The sequence below is a fragment of the Tachypleus tridentatus genome, chromosome 10 (assembly GCF_004210375.1).
Source record: "Tachypleus tridentatus isolate NWPU-2018 chromosome 10, ASM421037v1, whole genome shotgun sequence".
Classification (NCBI taxonomy): Eukaryota; Metazoa; Arthropoda; class Merostomata; order Xiphosura; family Limulidae; genus Tachypleus; species Tachypleus tridentatus.
The window spans coordinates 56,906,635-56,929,132 of record NC_134834.1 but is presented as its reverse complement, the minus strand read 5'-3'; the positions used below and the strand labels follow the sequence as shown (position 1 = coordinate 56,929,132).

Sequence of the window (22,498 nt, the reverse complement as noted above, 5' to 3'; positions counted from 1 at the left end):
TCTCTACTGTTAAAAATCCTTAAGTTAAATTTGACAGTGTTAATTAAAAAACAGACCCACACATGATGAAAAAGATCATAACTGTGTAAAATCAGAAGAAAACAAATGAGTAAAAAGAGGCCATCAAATTATTGTATTCTTCATTCTTTTTTTCATAAAGTGCAAAACTGATCATATATTTTTCATTTCAAACTTTAATGAATACACAGAGAGGCTCTTTGCCATTTTTTTTCTTCTGTAATCACTCTGTTTCTCTGGCAAAAAATGGGCCACCAGTAACGTGTTAGAAACAGCACTGTCTTTTTCCAAAATGAAGAAATTACAGGTGTTTGATATTATTTTCCACAATCTAATGATTTTTTTAAACTATCAGTGATGTAGTTTTTATCACTATTATTATTACAAGTGTAACTTTTTTTTGTCATTGCTGGAGCTTTTATTACTGGATAATACAGTATAGTGTGTAGCAGTGATAGATTTTTTAAGTTATTTATATCACACTGTTTGCTAGATATTATCTTTTACAGAGCAAGCACTATCTTTACATTTATTATGCATTGCAAGATATCGATGCATATTTGTATGATTGTGAGAGAAACATGAGTTCTTGAAACATTAACATAACAATTGAACAATTACTTTAGAAAATCACATAGAATATAAAAAATATAGATATTTAGTTATCTGTGATGATTAGAAAACCCCTTGTAGAGAAAATTGTACATTTAAAAACAGCTGGTATGGTCGAAACGTTGTTTGCTCCTCAACGTAGTACTTTCTCTACCCATACCAGCTGTTTTTACATGTATAAGATATTTAGTTATGTTTTTACAGTAAGATCTGTTCTTCAGTTATATAAATTTTTATATAGTGAAGTGTGTCATTATTTGTTTTTGGATAATATAATGCTTTGTTTTAAGATGTAATTATAATACTGTCGGTAGTGAGGTGTGTAAATTATGTGTTGCCAGAAAAATGTACTTTTGTAGTAAGGTATACATTTCTTGGTGATAGGATAATATCTGTAGTAAGATGCATTGATCATTTGTTGTGTTGGTATAATAGCTTTGTACTTTTTGAAAATAGTTTATTCAGCCATAAGAATGAATCATTAATACTGAAAATTATACAATGTACATTGATATAAATTATATATTTCTTAAAGATTATCAAACGTTTTCTAATTATTTCCATAAGATATAGATACAGCCATTACACTAGTCTTAGGAACCAGAGACAGAACGTAATTTATTTCAAACCAAGACATAATTAACTTCAAGTACAACATTTGTTTGGCATCTAAAATAATATTTTTTTCCAAAAGTTCATTAAATTATTTTGTTGTTGTTGTTTTTTCTTTTAAGACCTTAATCTTAACATTTTGGGTTCATCCAATACTTTTTCAAGCCAGAAATTTTACACCTAGGCGGCATGCACAGTTGGTAGCCATGTAGAAGAAGCATGTTTGGCAATGGGGTTCAAGGTCCCTACTCATTATATAAAGTACCATATTTAAATTGCTAGTCAAAATGTGTACTTTGTTGGATGAGGTTATTATATCGAAATAAATTTTAATGGTTTTTTTTTGTGCACAAGGATATTAAATCTTGTTATTAATTTTCTCTCTTGAACAAAAAACAGAAACATGTTGTTTTTTTTATGTATTTCACAAATATGGTTGGTAGAAGTTTAATCACACTGAATGATTTGCATCTCACAGGCTTTCCAATGAAGTATACTCATATAGCAAAAATTTTAAATGATGTAGAACTGTAGGATACAGCATTTTAAAGGGAACACTTGGTGTTATACATGGATACAGATGAACTTGCACAGTTCAGCATTTAGGACAGAAAAGGATGTCAAGGTAATTTAAAGTGAAGATTATTGTTATTAAAGGGAAATCCTCTGACACAAAAAATCCATTGGGATGAGGTTAAACATGTATCCTAAGACTGTTAGCAAGGTAATAATCAAGGATTTCAAGTTGACAAAGACCCACAAGCCAGAAGTTAATAATATTCTAGCTTTACCTCAAAATCAAGGGTTATTTCATGAGAAAGATTATCACAGAACCTCATTCAACCATATAACAGTCCATTGTTGAAGATCCATTGGCCTTTTGTACTTTTGATTTACTTAAAACATAGTGTTTTGGAGAATCTGTGGAAAGTCTGTTAAAACCTATGGTCTAAAACTGACCTTGCCTGTTATAATGGAAATGGCAGTGTCAAGTAATAGTAAATTTTTATGGCCATTATAGTGAACTAACAATAGAGGAGATAGTTCCAAGTACAACACAGCATCAGACCAGACCACAACTCTTATAAACTCTGAGTAACTCTCAGTAGTTAAAGATTTATACATGTATTCACTTTATTGGGAATAAAATATCATATAATCTTATTATGAAAGAAATAAAATGTATTTGGGTTTCTTCAAACATTCATTTCTTCTTATGTTGATGGTATTTCAGTTGAAAAGGTCACCTCACTGAATTATGTAATTTTTTTTACATTTTTATCTTCTTTACATTAGTATGTTTATTGTGTAGTTATATTTAGCACACAATTTATGATTTTTGTGTGTTACTAATGGCCTCATTCTAGTTTCTACATATTAATGTTTTCAGCGTTGAGGTTAATATTATTTTGTTTTATATTTTGCTTGGTTGTGCGGTTTTCTTTCACCAAAATATTCGGCTACTACTGATATATTTCTATATTATGAAATAAACTAGAAAAATTTGACATCTTCATATGAGGCTAATTAATTTCCTGATTTTTGAGAGATTGCTTTCATATTTAGAGTATTGATGAGTCTAAAAGAAGATAATATATACTCCTGGTTTTGAGTCTTGAAAATGAAATTAGGAAGAAAAGTTGGGAGACAAAAGTTATATGGGAAGTAAAAAGTAATAAATGCCCTAAATTCCATCTTCAAAGCAAATATGTTAAAAAGTTGGTTTCACCTAAAATCTCATACTCTAGATAAAAACTGTTTTCATTATTAAAGGAGAGGATGAAGTACTTAACCTACTTAGTGTTTTTATAGGTGAGAAAGTAAAAGACGTAATTCTTTTCATACTGAAGAATAATATGATTTTAGTGAATTATAGAATCCTCAAGACACAAAACGCCTGTTCATAATGAGCTTGGTTTAGTTTTGAATTATGCACAAATCTACTCAAGGGCCATCTGCCTTTGCTATCCATAATTTAACAGTGATAGACTAGAGAAGAGAAAGCTAGTCACATCCACCATCAATTTTTGGGCTACTCTTTTACCAACATATGGTAGGATTGACCATAATGTAACATCAACATGTTCGGTGACAGGGATTTGAACCCATGACCTCCAGATTATGAATTGAGACCCATAACCATGATAATTATTCTAGTAATTTATTTAGTAGTAGTTAGTGAGGTTTTAAAAGATATCTTTCAAAAGCTGTTTGACATTAGAAATTTTTTTATGGCAAAAGGATTAATAAAAATATAAATTTTTTCTTTATTAAAGAGATTGATTTAAAATTTTGAAAATTACATTGATACATTTTTTTTAGCTAGACTTTTATAAATTTCTGCACAATAAATTATGAAGTTAGATTCTAATGATTAAAAAGTAGTTTAAAATGAATTTCATTATGAAAATCAGGGTACTGAAACTACATTATTCTAAATAGAAGTTGGGATGAATGAAAAATCCTCGACTATGTTTTGGTACTTTTCTGATTTATATATCAGAGTTATGTATCTGGGCAGTAACTCATTAAATCTGTTCATTAAATTCCAGATCTGTAGAAAACTATGGTTGGTTATAGTGTTATTATAGAAAAACTTTTAATGGTTTTATGGGGACAAGAATTTGGAAAATTGTTTAAAGTAATGTTCATTCAACTTGAAAGTTTATTAAAAACATTCTTACTTTTTGGATGATAAAAACATTAGTAGTACAAAAACAAAAAGAAGATAGGTTAAATTTTATTGTTGATAAAAGCTTGAATTAACAAACCAAAAGTTTAAATAAACATAATTGAAAGGGGAAAGAAAGATCTTTACTTCAGTAACATGTTTTAAATTTAAGAGTAAGAAGCTAATAATGTCTTGTAGAAGTTTACAAAATATTATTTTAAAATACTGTGCTTAATGTCAACCACTTTTGTTAAAGGAAAGATACAAAAACGTTTTAGAACAATCCTGATTTAAGACAACAGGAAAATAAAGCTAAGTGAAAAGACTGATTCAGTGGTAGAATAGGATGAAAGTAGGGTTTTGATTATGAAATCTAATAATTAAAAGCTCAAGAAGTCAAAATTTATACTTGTTCATGACAGAGATCATGTTAGAGTTACCAAATTTGGGAATAATCTGGTATGTTCTATTAGTTGTAATTTAATCTTTCACATTTAGTTTAGTTTAATGACCTCTTTGGTTGTTTGAAAAGCATAAGGGTCACCACAATGGACATCTTACATAATTTTTTTTTTCATCTTGAAGAATGGTTTGTATAAAACACTAAACTGTAATGTGTATTCTATGCCATGAAGTATTATTCCTTTTTATGACTAAGTCCTGTTTCTATTCACCAATACCATGAAATCTTTAATTGTTCCTAAAAAAAATATTTCTATACTGTTTCTGTCTGACTTCCCAGTTTGGAGTGCTCTTCTTTACTCATGATGTAGCTTTAGAATTTTATTCAGACAGCTATATTTTCTAGTTTGAAAGTAATCTTGCAGAAATTGTTCTTCCCCTGGTACAGATTGTTGCTGTTTATAGTTCTTTTTTTCAATTGCAGTAAACAAGTACTGAAACTTGTATTATCCTCAAACACTATGTGGTTTATTGAAATAGGAATACAGCCGCAATGTTCTTTGCTTTTTTCTCTCATTGCCTTATAGTAATCACAGAAGATCATGATGATATGGTTGAATTACATGCTTTAAATAATCTTCTTGTGACCAGACCCTCTCAGAGAGAGGCCCCTGGTTAAATAAAAATATCCGAACATAAAAACAAAATAAGACAATCATTTGGCCCCCAAAAAGTGAAATATTTCTAAAATATGTTATTTGCAGCTGTAAGCTGAGGGTTTAGATTACATTTTTGTCTGACTAGGAAGCACATAAAAAGTTGTAAAATTTAACATGTGGAAAAAAAAAAAATGTCTAAAGTTGTGGCTCTATCCAAATATCCCTCCTAACTGGTCCAAATAGTAATTATAAAGATGAATAATTCTGGTTGAAACTACTATATATGTAAAGTTAGGAGATTCTTGGTATGGTTTAAACCAAATAATTCTAAAATTACCATAAAGTCCATGGTCCAAAGATATGGTTAAATCACTACATTAAATAATTCTCCAGTAACAAAACAGTTCATAGTTTTCTGTTTTCATTTAAATTATAAAAACTGAACAGCACAATAAAGGTTTCTGTGCTCTGGTTTAGCAACACAGACATATGAAAATATTTTTGTTTTTTTCTGAATTGACACCTATCCCTAATATTTAAAGGTTTTGAAATTATAAATTTTTAGATAAACTTATGTTCTTTAACAAATATTTTATTTGATATATCTTAAAGCTGAAGAAAATCAAAGTCAGGAATTCTTTTGTTTAAAAACAGTAAAATAGGCAGGAATTCTATATTTTTTATAAAATTTTAGATTATGTAAACAGTGTACAGATTGAAAATTTCCTCATGTTTTAAGATTATAAATTCTACTTATCTATTTATTCTACTCGCATACCATTAGGTTACTTTTCATGATACATGTTAGTTTAAACAGTTCTAAAGACCATTACATTAAAAAATTATTTTCATATTTTTAATAATACTTTAATGGTATAACCAAATATAACTCTTAATAGCTACTGTTGTCAGTTTTACATATTTTTACATAGATGAGTATCTAACGGTCATAACTACATTATATTAGTTTGAACTATTGTCAATGCATTCTTTGAAATTCCATTCACTCTTCCACCAGATGTTACATAATTGAAAGTAGCTATGTGTAAAATAAGTTTGATAAGCTAAAATAAAAGTAAGTTCAGACAGACAAAAAAAGTAATTGCATGGAGAGATAGAAGTTAGAAGGATTGTTGGAAAGAGTTGTGAAACCATCAAGATACAATTTATTTAATTTATCCAATTTTGTTTAATAACTCAAGATAAAACTATGTACAACTACACTAAAACAACTTCCAGTGATTTTGTGAATTGGTCTTTATGTTTTCTTTACATAAGTTTACAAATTAAATAGCTGGAAATGACTTCCATAAACAATTGTTCAAGTGTGGTGCTGGTGTCTAGAAGATAAATTAACAAAAACATATTTGTTTCATAAAAAAAAAATTTATTTATAAAATGAAAATCAGCATATTTTACACCCACATTAGTGCTATAGCTAGTACTTTTCATTTACTAGGCAGCAAAATCTTTATCATACCTTATTTATTACGCTGAGTATTAAAATCATTCACAGATGAAGTGAATTAATTACTACCAATTTTATCGCAGTGGATATAGTCATAAAAAAATTGTGAATATGTGGTATATATAATACACAGAGTAAAGGAAGTTTTATAATGAATGTAAAAACACTTAACCATGATATAAATAGCAATCACATGTATAATAAGATAAATTATTTATAAGTTTCATTTCTTCTTGAAAACTTAAAGTTCGGTGAAGAAGTTATCTTTTATAGGACAAGTCAATTCTTTGAGTCATTATTTCTGCTACAATTGATTAGTTTGCAGGATAATTGGATAACAGCTCATCAACATTGCTTCAAAAAGCAAAGCAAGTAAACATCTAAAATAATTTAGGTTATTACTGGTGAGCAAAGGACTATACATCATAACCAAACAAAATGAAAGTTGTTGCTGAAATTAATGTTTAATTACATTTAAATTGTGTCTAGAAACAGTGAGGTTGTAAAAAATTAATTAATGGAAACTATGTTAACTTCTCAACATTTTGGTGTGTAATACCTAAGCTAGTGAAGCATGTTATGTTTTAGGTTAAGAGGTATGATAATATATAAAAAAAAAAAAATACTTGTAAAAGTGTAGTCCCACTAGCTGTAACTGGCCTAGTACAATTTTCCAGTAAGAATATGGGATAGCAGTTTAACTAGCACTGTGTTTATTGTATTCCATTGCTGATAATACATTTTTTTCATTCTCATAGCTAGCTCAATTATAGCAAAGAAAACTATAGATGTTTGTTTAATTTACTTTTTAGTGCAAATCTATTTGCACCAGCTGTCCTTAATTTTGAAGTGACATACCAAAGGGAAGGCAATTACTCAACATCACCAACTCATGGGCTACTCTAAATAAATACAAGAATTTGACTGTACATAATGTTGTTGACCATTTTTCCTGCTGAAAGACAATGTGAGACTGAAGAGGATACTCCAACATCAAGACTTCTGTTTGTTCCATTTATTGGGATTTTTATTCTCCAACTACTACATATGATATTGTGTTACTTTATGATAAGGTCTAATGTAAGTCACAGGGTTCCTTTGTTTTTAAAACAAACAATTTTTTTATGGGATAAGTAATAAATCCAATGGTTCTAAAAAGTTTACAGTAATGGCACCATCTGCATTAAGCTTATAAGCTAGTATGTCTGGTTTGGATGGGCTAAAAGTTGTTGTTATGATTTTTTCTATGAACAATGTGTGGACTTTATATTGAGTTTACTTACAGATAACTGTGACTTGTGATCCAAGGTTTCTATGATAATAAACAACTTACTGGTGATATAATTAAAAAAAAACTGATTATGAAGGGTGCAGAGCTTTAGCACAGACAAGCTGAACAGAGTATATCTTCTTCTCTTATCATTTTCAAAATGTAAAACAAATGTTGAATGATATCCCTTCTTATACTATAGGATAGTATCTTTACTATTTTCCTAGATTGTAAGTGTAGCAGTTAATGTTTAACTTTACAAAAACATCTACTAATTGGTAGATGTTTAGTAAAAACTCAGTTCCTTTCATTACAGTGTCAACTTTTAATGATAAGCTAAACTGTAAATAGAAATATATATACACACAGGCATAACATAGTAAACCTCCTGGGTAACTAGGCCATAAACAAGATATGCTGCACACAAACGCAGACATATAAAAATAATACTATAATATGAAAAAAGATAAAATGTACATTAGTCGGAGGTATTTAGGAAAGTATGACTCATATAAGTGGTGAGACACACTATCAGATTTAACATAGTTGATCCTTGTTTTGCAAATATTACCCATTTCTACAGTTCGTTTTACCTTTTCTGCATTGTTATTATCTTTGCTTTGGGCCTTAGTGCCTGAAAAGTCTTTTCAAACATTATTTAATGTATGAATTTGTTGTTGCATTATGCTCTCTTTCTTCTAGTTATTAAAATTAACATAAGTGGTACATAATTTATCTAATTACTTAATCTGGGTCAATACACCACCATGAATTATATAAAAGCATTTCAGTTACAATGATATGAATGCTATCACATTTACTGCTGGTCAGTCAGTTTGGTCATTCAAAATAGCTATATTTGGTATTTTTAGAAACAGAACTTTGTGATGTATAACATATCCAAAGATCTGGTTTGGAGAAATTTTATATGTAAATTAGTTAAAATCACAATTTTTTTACATTCTTTCCACATTCACTGAAAAACTAGTTAAATTCCTAGATGATATTTCTTTTTTATTTGGCAGCAAGCAAAATGGTCAGGGTTCATTTCAGAAACTTTCACATAAGGAATTGCACAATATCAACACTGATAATAGAAACTAGACTTTTTAAAAGTTACAAATCAGTGTTCTTTTGATGACAGCAGAGGAAGTTTAAATAAAGAAATGTCTTTCTGCACATTCATTCTATTTTTCAACCAATTCTTAATGTTATTTAATTGCAATACAATGATGCTATGAAGAGGGTTATGCACTGGCTGGGAGTAAGTTAAATATCAAATTAGAAAATATCAAAATAGTGTTGTGTCAAACACACGTTTTTGTGTTGTTACCTATAATACAGGCTATCCTGTGGCAAAATAAGGCAAGAATACAATGCACAGGAAAAAAAATAACATTTGCCTCATCCAGGTACATTAAATTGACAAAACTGGTTCAACTATTTGTATTGATAATCTCAATAATTATGTATAGACATCTGTAATGTGATATAACTAAATTTTGAGACTAAAGTTATGATAGCTCATAAGCAAGACAAGTTTCATCAAGATTGGATATAATCCCCACATTCCTCTATATTCGTTTCTGGAATCTGTCTCTTGAAGATCTCTTCGTATCAAATGGGATACATTAGGTAACTTGTACATACAGATAGTCCCCCTCAATGCATTTGTTTGCATCTGAACTATGTTACAAGAGATCTAAATTCCAGATCCCACAGCACCATAAACAGCATGGTAACTTTTTCTCCAGGTCTAATCCCACAAAAATTATATTAAGCTGCACGAAATAAAAACCATGTCTAGATAATTATATCCATGAACATGTTCAAACATATAAAGGAAGAGCATAACTTTGTGTCATGTTTATTGCACCTTTAATATTTTTTAGTTTGAAGTACAAATTTAAAAAAATTCTTTGAATTAATGTGGGACTGAATGCATGCATTTCCTTTGTTTTGTTTAAAGATGTATTTCTTATTCATACAAATATGTTGATTTTTTTTTCATAATTTTACACCAGTTTCATAGCTATGTTTATGATGACGACTTTGTGGTTTTGTGATTTATTCTACATTTTTAAGCATAATATTTTTAATATCATGAAAGGGCAGTTTCCATGTCAACTTATCTATAGGCAGTAATTTGTTTTTAATATGTTTGAAAATTATCATTGCTATCCTAACCTAAGGATTAAGGAAATTTAGTGATATCAGCATTAACAGTTCATAATACAAATTGTACAATATACAGATTACTCAATTTAAAACAAGTTATTACTAAAAAGCAAATGAAACAACTTGTAGAAGGAGTGAATATAAACTTGACAGATCTTAATAAAATATCACATGAAAGCAACATGAATTTGATTGGCAAGTTTAAAAACAATCATTTATCTCTTTTAGAGTATTTTAAAGACTAGAATGACAATTCCAGATGCATGTATGCTTTGGTGCATATGACTAATGCTAGCGTCGTTTAAGAACAGCCAAGTATACCCAGACTGCCAAAACTGTGCAAGGGTAGGGATGAATATGCACTGCTAGTGCAAACTCCACATCTTTGTCCTCTATTTGATGAATTCCAGTAGCAAAAACTGCCTCAACAACATTCTCAATGTCTGTGTATGGCATGGACAAGGGAAACCCACATACCTATAAAATTAAGAAAAGAAGATGTTATTGAAATTATAATTGAAGTACTTCTTAATGTATGCCATTCGGTATAATAAATGTACAGTATACATAATGAATATTATAGAAAATGTAACACATATCATTCATTGATTAAAAATTCATAATATTTTGGGCAAATAAATGTCAAGACTAAAATTTGTTTGAACAATTTCACTGAGGGTGCAAAAACTTTGTATGGTATATACACAATTATACTTTTTAATAGTAAAACTAACTTGTATTCTAAGGAGCAAATTGCTTTAATACATTAGCTCCTAAGCCTATTTTGTCAATTCTTTCCAGAGTCCCACCAGTCATTTTACAATTACTTTTTTTAGGAAGAGTGTATGTGCAACTGTTGTGTCCCAGCCAATAAGAGTTCCTTTAAAAAGAAAATAAAGCATAACTCACCAGTGGGTCTTACAAGAAGACTATCACAACCCACTGGTGGGTCGTGTTGGAGCCAACATGTTAAAACACACTGATGTTTTGTAAAAAAAAAATAATGATCTCTTATAAACTTTATCACTTGTTCTCTTTTTCACTTACAATAAGTCACAAGAGGAAATATAATGCTAAACTAAAACTGTATGATGTATACACATGATAATGTGCTTGTAGTTTTCAGAAAACTATACTTTATACTCACTTTGAAAGACCCTAATATGTCCTTTAGCTCCTCCAATGAATCAATACTAGCTGTCTTGTTAAAGTTTAATTCAAGTCTAAAAAAATGGGATAATTTTAAAATATTTACAGTATCAAGTCAATTCTGCAGAAAATAAATATCATGGTAACTTGTCTACTGTACTAACTTGACCATTTAATATAGACAGTAGAATATTTGAATAAACTTCTGTAATATCAAAAATGAAAATATTAATAAATACTGCATGTACATTATAAATATTTATTAAATTTTAAATGTAATATTTCTTGTTTACCTTAGTTTCACAATAGCTATTAAAGATGAAATATGCAAACCTCATAACAGGAATAAAATTATACGTGTGCAATCAGAAGCATCTACCATCCATTAAAAATAGTTACTGGTAGAAATGTAGTCACTTTAATGTTTTCAGGTAATGTATTAGGATGCATCTAAGAAAATATAAATCTCGCTATCTATAAGATGTTGAGTCCATTTAACTTCATCATATAGTAACTTAAATAAATTTATGTGTGTAATTAATGTTATGGCATTTAATTGAATTCGTTATTCAATATTATACAGTAGACCAACTGTTCAATGACAGTATGTATATGTTTAACATATGCATCTACACTATCATAAACTATACTGTTCTTCACCTTGACACATTTGGCAATAAGCTTCTCAAATTAAAGTTGTTTCAATTTTCCATTCAGAATTTTTATGGGGAGGTTAAGTGTAACCATTAAATGATGAAAATGTTTTTAGAACATAATTTCTTTTTTCCTGTAAATATAGAGTGAAATATGAGTAGCTTTACTGAACAGTGACAGTGGTAGATCTGTTACCATGAAATAAGAAACTCACTTGGGTAAAATCTTCTGCAGCATTTGGATACAGTGTCTGTTCCAAGATGTTCGATATTTCCTTCTCCACCTCATGATACTTTCTTTAATACAAGTTTCAATCTTTACTTGCAACTGACGAACAAATCTGGGATCGGTTGGTGTGTAAACTAAGACTTCAGGCTGAAACAGTAATGTATCAATAATTTCACTTCACATACTACCGTATGTAAGAATTGAACCAAAGTAAAGAAAAATAATATTTTTTTGTAAAATAATATGTATTTTGAAAATATTCACATTTTTATAATTATATAAGTCTTCACTGGCACTTAGTAAAAGATGGCTAATATTCTCACTTTATAGGATAATCAGTGCATACTACAAAGTAATTTAATACATCTAGAACACATGTAGGTAAATAAAAGGCCTGCAACACATTAAAGTTTATACATTTCATGACACTCTTTATTTTAAGATTTTTAACAGAACTTAGTGAAGTATCAAAAGTTTTAGAGAAATGGGTATCTTAACATCACAATAAGAATGTACATAATTTGAACATTTCTCCCATACCTAAAATAATATTTAAAAAAACATGAACACTGTAATGAAGTATATTGACTACATTTTATCATTACAGGTGATTTAAGAAGTTAAAAAATATTTTCAGTTTATACTTCATCACACATCCTACTAAAAACAATTTAAAAGTCTATGTTATCTATATTCTAAAAAATAAGAAAAACAGTGAATATTAGTTTTAAACTAATCTAATATATATAATGTGTTCTTTCAAAATTGCTTCACACTAACTTAGCAAACTTTTGAAAACCTTTTAAGGTGGGTGTAATTGGAAAGGATTATTGCTCACCTGTACACTATTCAGTCCTAGATTAGGAAACCTATGTGTGAAAAATGGCTGCCAATATCTTGCCTGACTGATTTCAAAGCTTATTCTACTAGGGTGATCATCCTTTTGGACATTAGCCCAGATCTGAAATACAGTGATTCATCTGTTTAACCATTTATGTTGATGACACTCAGTATGCTAGTGCAGTTCTTTTCAAGGTAGGTGAGTTCAATGATCCAAGATGACTAACATACTTAATAACAAGTTTAGTGCACTTAATAACACATGGTATTATTCTTTTAAGTATAATAGTGTGTTTTCAGATATTTTTGTGAGACTACAAACTAAATGGTTATCTCTTAATAACGAGAAACCAGTTGAAATAAAAATGTATCTCAGAATGGCTGGTATGGGCATTAACACTTTTAGTGATAAGCAGAGAACAATGTTTTGACCTCCTTAGGCCATTTTCAGGTTAACAGAGATGACCTAGAAAGGTCAAAACGTTGTTCTCTGCTTCTCAGTAAAAGTGTTAATACTCATACCAGCTATTCTGAGATATAAAGGGTTATCTGTGCTGACTGTCCCTGATTTTGAATGAATAGTCTTGAGAGAAGACAGTTAGTCAACAGAATCCACCAATAACTCTTGGGCTACTCTTCCTGATCAGATAGTGAGATTTGACAGTCACCCTTATAATGCAATCATTTCCCCAAAGTATGACACACAGTAATTTCTGGCATTAAACAGAAATGAGTAGATGACTGCAGATTCACAATCCTGTAGTCTAACCACTGGACTATGTTTGGCTCCTTTTAAGTATAATCCCTGAGAAAATGAGCATAATGTGAAGTTGCAGAAGAGAAAAATTCACACAAAAATGCTGACAAAAATAACAGTGTAATGGAGTCATAATTTCACAACTCATAGTATTTAATATATATGTGTTAGAAGGTTTTTATCAAAAAACTCATCATGCAGAAGAAAAAACAGCTAAAAAAATTGCTATTTATACAAACAAGTTATTAACACAAGACTAACGTCATAAAAGTAAGTTCTAAATATAAAAATACACAAATGCACATTTTAAGCAATTACAAACAGCGATATAATTCCTTTTATATGGTGCTTCACGTCTTAGATATTTGAGAATATCACTTATGCACGTACATGTTGTAATACCTAAATCAATAACATAAATAAAAAAGGGATTATTTACATATTAATCAGAGATTTCCATTATTATCATCCAGGGATTTTTATTGTGCAAATTTACAGAAGTGAAACATGTATTACACGTTTCATAGTCTTGAAAAAAAGGAAATATTAAAGTTTGGATAATTTCAACATCACTTAATGCATTAAAATATGAAGAAAACACAATCAAGCAATAACACCCTGAGGATAAAAAAATTACACCTAATGCTTTTGAGTGAAGTCTTACATTGTCAGGAGAAATCAGACAACCAACTCGCTGTAATGGACTAAAACTTTCTCGCACACTGAAGTGTTGTCCTTGTGTAGCATTCCACACCCAAATTTCCCTATCAGATTCTAAAGTGAGTACGTAAGCTGTGTGCCCTTCTGGAATTCCTGAACCCAGAAGTAAGAATACTCTTTTATTGAGGTAGAGAAAAAAGTTGCACAGAAGGATAGCATGTTCTTCTTCATCTCCTGTCAGCATGTCGATAAATTGCTGAGTTAAAAACAAAACAATTAAAAGTAGTGATGTAATATTTAAGGTCTCAACCTAAAGCAAGTGACACAAATGCACACATAGTAACATGTTATACTCTGACACCACATAGAGATTATTTCACAGTGACATATGGATATTGAACATGGGAAACAAGAAATGAATGTCAAATTTGTGCTATCAATTTATAAATATCCCACATTATTTACTTGGGGTAAAACCCAGAAGTCAAATATATCTACTAGTCTTATGAATACAAAAAACATAACATTCTTTGTATAAATATATTCACACACATACAAATACATTTTAGTTCATTTATATCCTAATTACTGAATAAACAATTTTTGCAACATAAAAATGAAGACACTATTATTAATGTTTGAACAATTAGTTTTTTATAAAATAATACCATGTGTTAACAACTAAATAATAAGTTAGAATCCAATATTATTTTATGTGAACATTCTTAGCCAGTTTATTGCTACAAGACTAAAAATTTTCTTGCCTGTTGTAAATGCACATAAAATGGTAAAAATTGGAAGTGTGGAATAATAAATATGTTATAATAGAAGTTAAAAACATTAAATACCATGATTAAAAGATGATTTGACATTGAAAAAAATTTAATGCAGTGTCCTAATATTTAGAGAAAACTTAGCTATCAAGGCTGTAATTTTTTCAGTTTAAAATGATTTATTTAAAAATTGGTAAAATACTAGGTATTCTCAATTTTCATCAAACTAAGTCATAAATTTCAAGCATTAAATTCAGGTATCTGTATTTCAGGTTCTTAAAGTTAAGTAAAACTATAACTGAAATTTGGTTTTTTAATACTGTTTAGATTTATGGCCTGTACAAGGATGAAGAGAAGGTTTTATATATATTATTTGCTCACTTCAGAACAATATCTTATTCAATATAGAAAATGTATTATTATACACTTCCCAATAATCTTTTCTATCAACACTTGAAAGTGCTTAAGCAAGTGAACCAAACTGCTATTGCACTTTATCTAAAACCACATAACAGATACCACAGTATTCTTGAAGACACATTCTAACAGCTATTACATTACCTGTAAATAACAATTACCACAATTTTTGTACCTCAAAATACATGAGAGATATCACATTTTACACAAGACACATAAAGGCTTCCATACTTTACCTAAAGACATATAATAACAGCTATTAAACTTTATTGAAAACTAATAAGAGTAATCATGTGATTCTCATTTCATAGCATTGTTTGGAAAAGCTACACATGACATTTTGTCCTTACCTAAATGTGTACAAGGTTGGTCCACTGGATCAATTTCTTGTTAAGAAGGAAAGTTGATTATAATTCAGAACTTATTAAATGTGCCTATGTGAAATATGGTAAGCTTTTAGCAAAATGTACAAGTCTGCTATACACAAAAATCAGATATGTTACAAAAATATTTGTACTCAAAATACCCATGTAAATTGATTAGGTTTGTCTGACTTCAATTCTAACAAGTTAGAATGCATGGTAATGTTTCTTTGAAAAATAAAATTACTTTTGTTCATTGTACAATTTTTATACTACATTACTATAACATCTAGAATTTCTAAAACACATATCTACAGTTTTTTTCAGTATTTTTGTATACTGTATCTTGTATTTACACTACCCTACCACGAACTGGTACAAAATCAGAAATGTATGGCAAAATGAATAGTTGGTATATCATGTTGAAAAGCATTCTGTAAAAGGTCATGACTTGCTCATTTTGATCCACTCACTGATTCACATAGGGTTATTTCTGGTCAAGACATTTATACAACTGGTTTCTGTTAAATGTTTACAAACAAAATATAATAACAAAAAATTAAAGACAAACTGACAGCCTTTTCTCATTGGCAACAGATGTTCTCAAATACTGATTATAAATTTTACCTACAGTTTGTCACAGTATACTTAACTGTTTCTATTACAATAAAAAGTAACTAAAACCATATGTTAGCAAAATCATTTGTACATTACTAACTGTATCATAAAAATACTCATTTTAAATTAAGTAATAACTCATTGTTTTGAAATATGTCTTGCATGTCTATGCAAACAAGGTCTGAAGTAGCACAAAAAATAAGCATATGAAATTCATTAACACATTTTTAAACAATCAGTTATCTTCCAGTAGTAACAACGAGTAAGGTCAGTAACATATTGTTGTAAGCTATGTTTTCATTTTTTAATATAATCCTTTCTTTTGTCTAGAAGTTATAAATTATAACATCAGGTAATAACCCACCAAACAGTAAATATCATTACAACAATATGTAATTTTACCTAACGAAAGCCTCAGTCTTAATTAAGTAATATGTATATTAAAGTATATTTAAATATATCCTTAATACTTACATCACATGTGTTCCATATGTCACACATCCCAGGGAATATGACATTGTCTGATACTGTTGGTATCAAAGACACAAAACGAGCTAATATTTCCTGTTAAAAGATACATGCTGATTTTTCTAATGTATGTCAACAAATAAGATTCCATTTTTTGCTACTAGATACATTTTATAAGAAATTGGATGAAATCTAATAGACAACATCAAAAATAATGCAAAAATTTCTAAGAAAATAAGTAATACTATTACATGGAGATAACTGTCACTTCTATTATAACAGATCAAGGATTAACCAAGTAGAAAAAAACTGAATATTACTGAAAAACCTCAATAACCAGAAATATATAACTATCTTCTAAGTTTTTTAATAGTATTTTCCTAAAAAAATATATTTTATTAATTATTTTTTCAATTGTATTTTTCAACCTTAAACACAGAATAAAGGTATGAAAGAGAAATTTTAAACTATGTATAATCAGTTACAAGTTTCCTGATAATGTAGACATTCACAAACAGTTTGAATTTTAACTGAAAAAAGTATAGTCCCATGTTAACACAGTTCTAACCTAATTTAGTTACATCACAGAAACATGTGCACACTGTTCCTTCTATTATCTTAATATGCATGCATACAGCTTCAATATTTTTGTGAGCTTACAATATTTTTAGCTTTTATAGTGTAAGCTTTCCCTCATGGATTAGTTTATACACACATTTCTTTTGAAATTTTAGCAGTTTCACATAATGTGTGGAGTTATATTCATATTACTACAAAAGACTAATATTTCCAACTCATCATGATGATTCACAATTAAACATTAGATAACAAACTCTCAAACACAATCTCCATAATCAATATATTCTTTAGTTGTAAACAATACCATACACATTTTTCTCTGTCACTGGTTCCCAAATCTAGCAGTTCCTGTGGAGGTTTTAAAGGACGGAGATAGCGTGGAATAAATACCCATTTTCCATTGATATCTACTGCCATGGTTTTCAAAAATCTCTGTGGAAATTGTTTCTGTAAACCCAACTGCCATGTATGTGCTTCTTGCAAAAGTACAGCAGGTTCACTGCTTTCACACTGCCAAAATTAGATCAGAATCTTTTATAGCAACATAAACTACTTATAAAATGTTATAAACTTTCTGAAGTCAACAATTATGTTTTTCTTTTTCAAAAGAAAATTTGAAAAGAATACTGCAAAAATGACTAGTTCTTGTTACACATACACAACTGCTTAATTTGAGTATCATGATTTAGATGGTTTAAGCATAACATGAATGTTAAATTAGTTAGTTTTAAAAGCAACAGTTTATTGCAGAGTTGCTTACTTAACTCTATATGAATTGGTGCTTATTCTAACATTGCACCATCCTACTAGAACATTTTAAGGTTTTCTCAATGTTTTAATTGAGCATTATTGTATCACAGTATCTCATAGTGTATAGAACCTTCTAAGCCCCAGTAAGGTTACAAGTATTCACATAGAATATAGTTTTAGTTAGTTGGACAAAGTTAGTCAGATAGAGTAAATGGTGGTGATCTTTAAAGTGAAATTTTTCAGATTTTATTGTTATAACAGAGTAGAGAAGAATCATTCACCTTTTCAATTGGGTTCTAAAGTAACTAGGCCAGTCTGTGTGGACTTTAATGAAAAGAAGAAATTATTTAAAGTTCTGGATACAACTGTGGCAATTATCTGTGTAACAAACAGTTGTAAATATATTTGAGTTTATTATGTTATTTGAAAACAAGTGGACTGTGTGCTATTTGTTTATTGTTAAAATTTATCACCAAGTCACAGACACTTACAGTGAAGAATTCAGACCATCTGTATACACCTAAAAACCTGACATTGGTGAGCCTGCCGGGATTCTACAGTGGTAAAGAGTAGTATATGCAAACAACAGTGAGCAAAGTAGGTCTACATATGCACAGCTCTGGTAGTTGCAAAAACCATGTTACATATCCAAATTAATTAATTTTCATAAGTGAAAAAAACCTTTGATATTCATTTACAAAGTTCTGCAGGTTATTAAAATCAGAAAACTGTAAGATGAAAAAAAAAACATTATTCAACTTAGCTCTTATGTTGAATACTTTTGTTAACTAGCTTGTAACAAGAATGAAAAATGTAGTCAAATATAGCAGGTGGTTCCTGCACAGTAATCTCATTTATAAAGGCTGGAATATTCTACAATTCTATATTATTTCATAAAATAGGATTAACAGTGGAAAAAAGTATAACTTCAACCTTTCTTCTAGTAACTCACATTGGTGATAACATACATTAAAAAACAAAAAGTTTATTTGGTTTAAAGCTGTTGTTATCTACTAAGTTAGTTACAAAATCTAGTTTTTACTAAGTTATTTCAATACTTATACTAGTTAAGCAGAATCCAGGTAGATAATTTGAAAATTAACAAAATGAATGGTCACTTTGTGAAAGAAAAACTTATCAATATGACTATTACAAGATGTCTTGCTTTTCTTACTTTTACTTTGTTCAAATTCCCATACTTACATTTTCTCTGAATGTCTCAGGGAGTTGGAGGGCTGGTTCAATTGTTATGAAAATAGAGAGGTAGGTATTATTTGTATTAATATCAGCAAAAACTCCAGATGACAACCACGGTTTAGGTTCATGACCATAACCTAACAGAACTGGAGGGGTTAGAACATGGAAACTTCCATCAATCTGGGAGGGGAAAAAAAAGAAGTTCTCAAATAATGATACAAAATAATTATTATACAAGAATATTAGCTTGACTTAGATTCCTCAAAACAGAATGGATTTAATAAAAAGTACTAATGAAGTACCAAAACCATTGTTTATGTGATTTTTGGTAATAGAGTAACTTGTTCATGTATGCGAGATAAGTGAAACAAAGGTATTGTATACATCAAACTTAAGATTTATGTGTACAGATGTATAGTTATACATGTTTCATGTTGCATTTCATGAATGCCAACAGCTCTTGCTAAGTGAACAAATGAAGCTCTAAACTTGAATACCAGATTTACGAGATAAACATAACTTTACACCAGAACAAATGATGTACACTGTACATGTAAATTACTCAATGTCTGTGATCGCCAGATTCATCTAGTTTTATAAAATATTAGACATTTCTTATTAAAATGTTTTTTATTGAGATGTAGCATTTTTAACCTTAAAGTTGTGATGTTTACAATAACCCAAACCAAAACTGGGTATCATTGTACATCTTCAACATTACTATAACTTTGTCACTAAAACATTTTCAAACTTGCTCATTCTTTGTAATGCAGAAAAAAAGACGTAAGAAACTAAAATTGTGACTAAAATTCTAAAGTTTTTCAGTAAATTTCTTCTAAGACTATCATTACACATTAGAAAAATGAGTTTTCTTACTATAAATCCTAAACATTAACTTTGTATCAGTCACATAACAAATTCCCCAGATAAAAATCATTCCCATTACTGAAGAAATCTCCCTGTAATTAAAGCGATAACTTATATTACAAAACCAGCACCACTTTAAGACAACAAAACACTCAACTCCTAACATCATAGTCAAGGTGACTTGATCCAAGTACTGCTACCTCAGTAGTTGATGAGGAACCATAACAGTCCTTTTAAACAAAATTGAATTCAATAGAAGAAACAACAACACTAAAACTCATAATTATGAATGGACAACACAAGAAGTTACACAGCACCCCATACAAAATTCAAAGATCTACATGTGTTATGGGACCACCAAAGAAACTAAAGCCATGATTTTAACTTTCAACTTGTTACAGGTTGCATTCCTCAAGAATTAAAGAGAATTCTCAGAGTTCATAACCTTGTTGCTCCTCTTAGACCAATGTGAATCCTGTTGTCTCACCTTGCCACTATCCTGCATCCTTTATGATAACACAATTCCATGTAACTAATTCCATTCAATCAGAATACATTTCTGTCATTTTTAACATTTTTAGCATATTCCCAACATAATCAAAATTGAGTCCTTAACAATTATTTAAAAAGATGGAAGCAGATTTACTCCACTTATTTTCTTTGATTCATCAACAAACAGCAAAATATTTATATCTAAATTGAAAAATCACAAACTCTTAGTTTTTAGACTTCTATCTAAAAACAATATGTCAATAGCATAATTGCCATCTGGCCACAAAACTATAGTATCCCTGTAGGTTTTTTTCAAAATCTTGAATTAGCATAATATAAACATTCGGTTAGTACTGTTTACAGAGAAAACTGATAACCACTTTTCTTAGACATTTTTATACATCACTACAAACATCATTTATTCATAGCAGTATACAAAAAGCCCATCCACACTCTCCACGACTGACACACTACAGAGTATACAACTCATACGCAGTCTACAAAAAGCCCATCCACACTCTCCACAACTGACACACTACAGAGTATACAACTCATACGCAGTCAAAAACAAAATCAATAGATAGTTACGAGAAAGTGAAAATAATTTGTGTTGATCAAAAATATACTACAAGAAATACAGTTAATTAATGTAACAATTATTATAAAAAAGAAACGTCTACACATACTCCCAACTTGCAAGAATTAGAGAACCAGAAGAAAAACATGCAAACTACCATTTGCACTATTGTTGTAAAGAAGTTTACACCTGGGAGATGGAAAGAAAGAAAATGCTGATGCAGCAAGTTTTGTATTAACAAAATACTTCATTGTAACTAAATACACATAACACAGAACATGTATCTAAGTGGTGTCAATAAAAAGCTTCTGATGCTACCCTAAATCAAGAACTTTGAAAATTAAATTAACTTACAAGATAAAAATAAATCACGCTACAACATCAAGGATTGAAAACCAGCATCATCTAGAATTATATTACATATATATAGAAAAGGTAACAAAGAAAATTATAATACCATTTTAATAAGCAGTCAGGTTTTTAACTTTTATATCAGACTACACTACAGTTATTGTTTGTTAAACATTACATTTGTTCACTCACTTCTGGTTCAGTGAAGACCTCAGCATAAATCCAGAAATTAGTCAACATCAAATCAAAGCAACAAAGGTCTAAACATCAAAATATACTGCTTAACATCATTCCTTACATAAATGATATAAACAATGCCTTCCCAAACGTTAAGGTGTTATTTCTTAACATCACACATTCTTATGGACTTCTTAACACTGGAAACTGTTTTCCAAATCACTTAAAAGTTTGGTAGCAATTTTACCAAATAACACTGAACATCTGTGACTATGTAAACAATGTAGGTGTATTATAATGAAGAATTATCAAATTTTGGAGAGTTCTCAAAAAAGTAGGTATAATGAAAGAAACCTTTGAATTGTTAAAATACAGCGTCGAAAAAGGGATCTTCAGACTTCCTAGCCAGCGTCGCTCAAGTCTTTGGTGAACAACAGTATCTCTCTCTGTTTCATCTTCTAACATGTCAACAACGACTTCATCAAATAAACTAAAGTAGATGGTATCTTCAATAGTTTCAAGACTACTTGGTGAATAATCTTCGTTTGGAGCTCTGAATACAAAAGAAGATTCAATCAGTTTTCTTTTTTTATATTTCTATTTCATACTTCTCTGAAAAGGTTATTGCTTTTCTCAGTTTTTCTTCACGAGAATTAACACTGAAATTATAAATGTAACAAAGAAATAGTTCT

At 29.5% G+C, this 22,498-nt stretch overlaps 1 protein-coding gene across 3 annotated transcripts in view; it reads right to left on the bottom strand.

Moving 5' to 3' along the window:
- Positions 1-6,340: 6,340 nt before the first annotated feature.
- The window catches only part of LOC143229353 (coiled-coil and C2 domain-containing protein 2A-like), a 100,740-nt gene continuing 84,582 nt past the window's right edge, over positions 6,341-22,498 (bottom strand). For 2 of the 3 annotated variants that reach the window (XM_076461568.1, XM_076461567.1), the window contains 9 exons: positions 22,161-22,359; positions 19,349-19,522; positions 17,705-17,905; positions 16,823-16,912; positions 14,183-14,434; positions 12,760-12,882; positions 11,908-12,068; positions 11,038-11,113; positions 6,341-10,367 (listed from right to left, as the gene is read on the bottom strand). In XM_076461568.1, coding sequence (XP_076317683.1) covers positions 10,182-10,367; positions 11,038-11,113; positions 11,908-12,068; positions 12,760-12,882; positions 14,183-14,434; positions 16,823-16,912; positions 17,705-17,905; positions 19,349-19,522; positions 22,161-22,359 — 1,462 coding nt within the window. In that variant the 3' untranslated portion in view covers positions 6,341-10,181. Of the gene's footprint in view, positions 10,368-11,037; positions 11,114-11,907; positions 12,069-12,759; positions 12,883-14,182; positions 14,435-16,822; positions 16,913-17,699; positions 17,906-19,348; positions 19,523-22,160; positions 22,360-22,498 lie in introns of those variants that run through there. The other variant, XR_013015832.1, reaches the window with a different exon arrangement.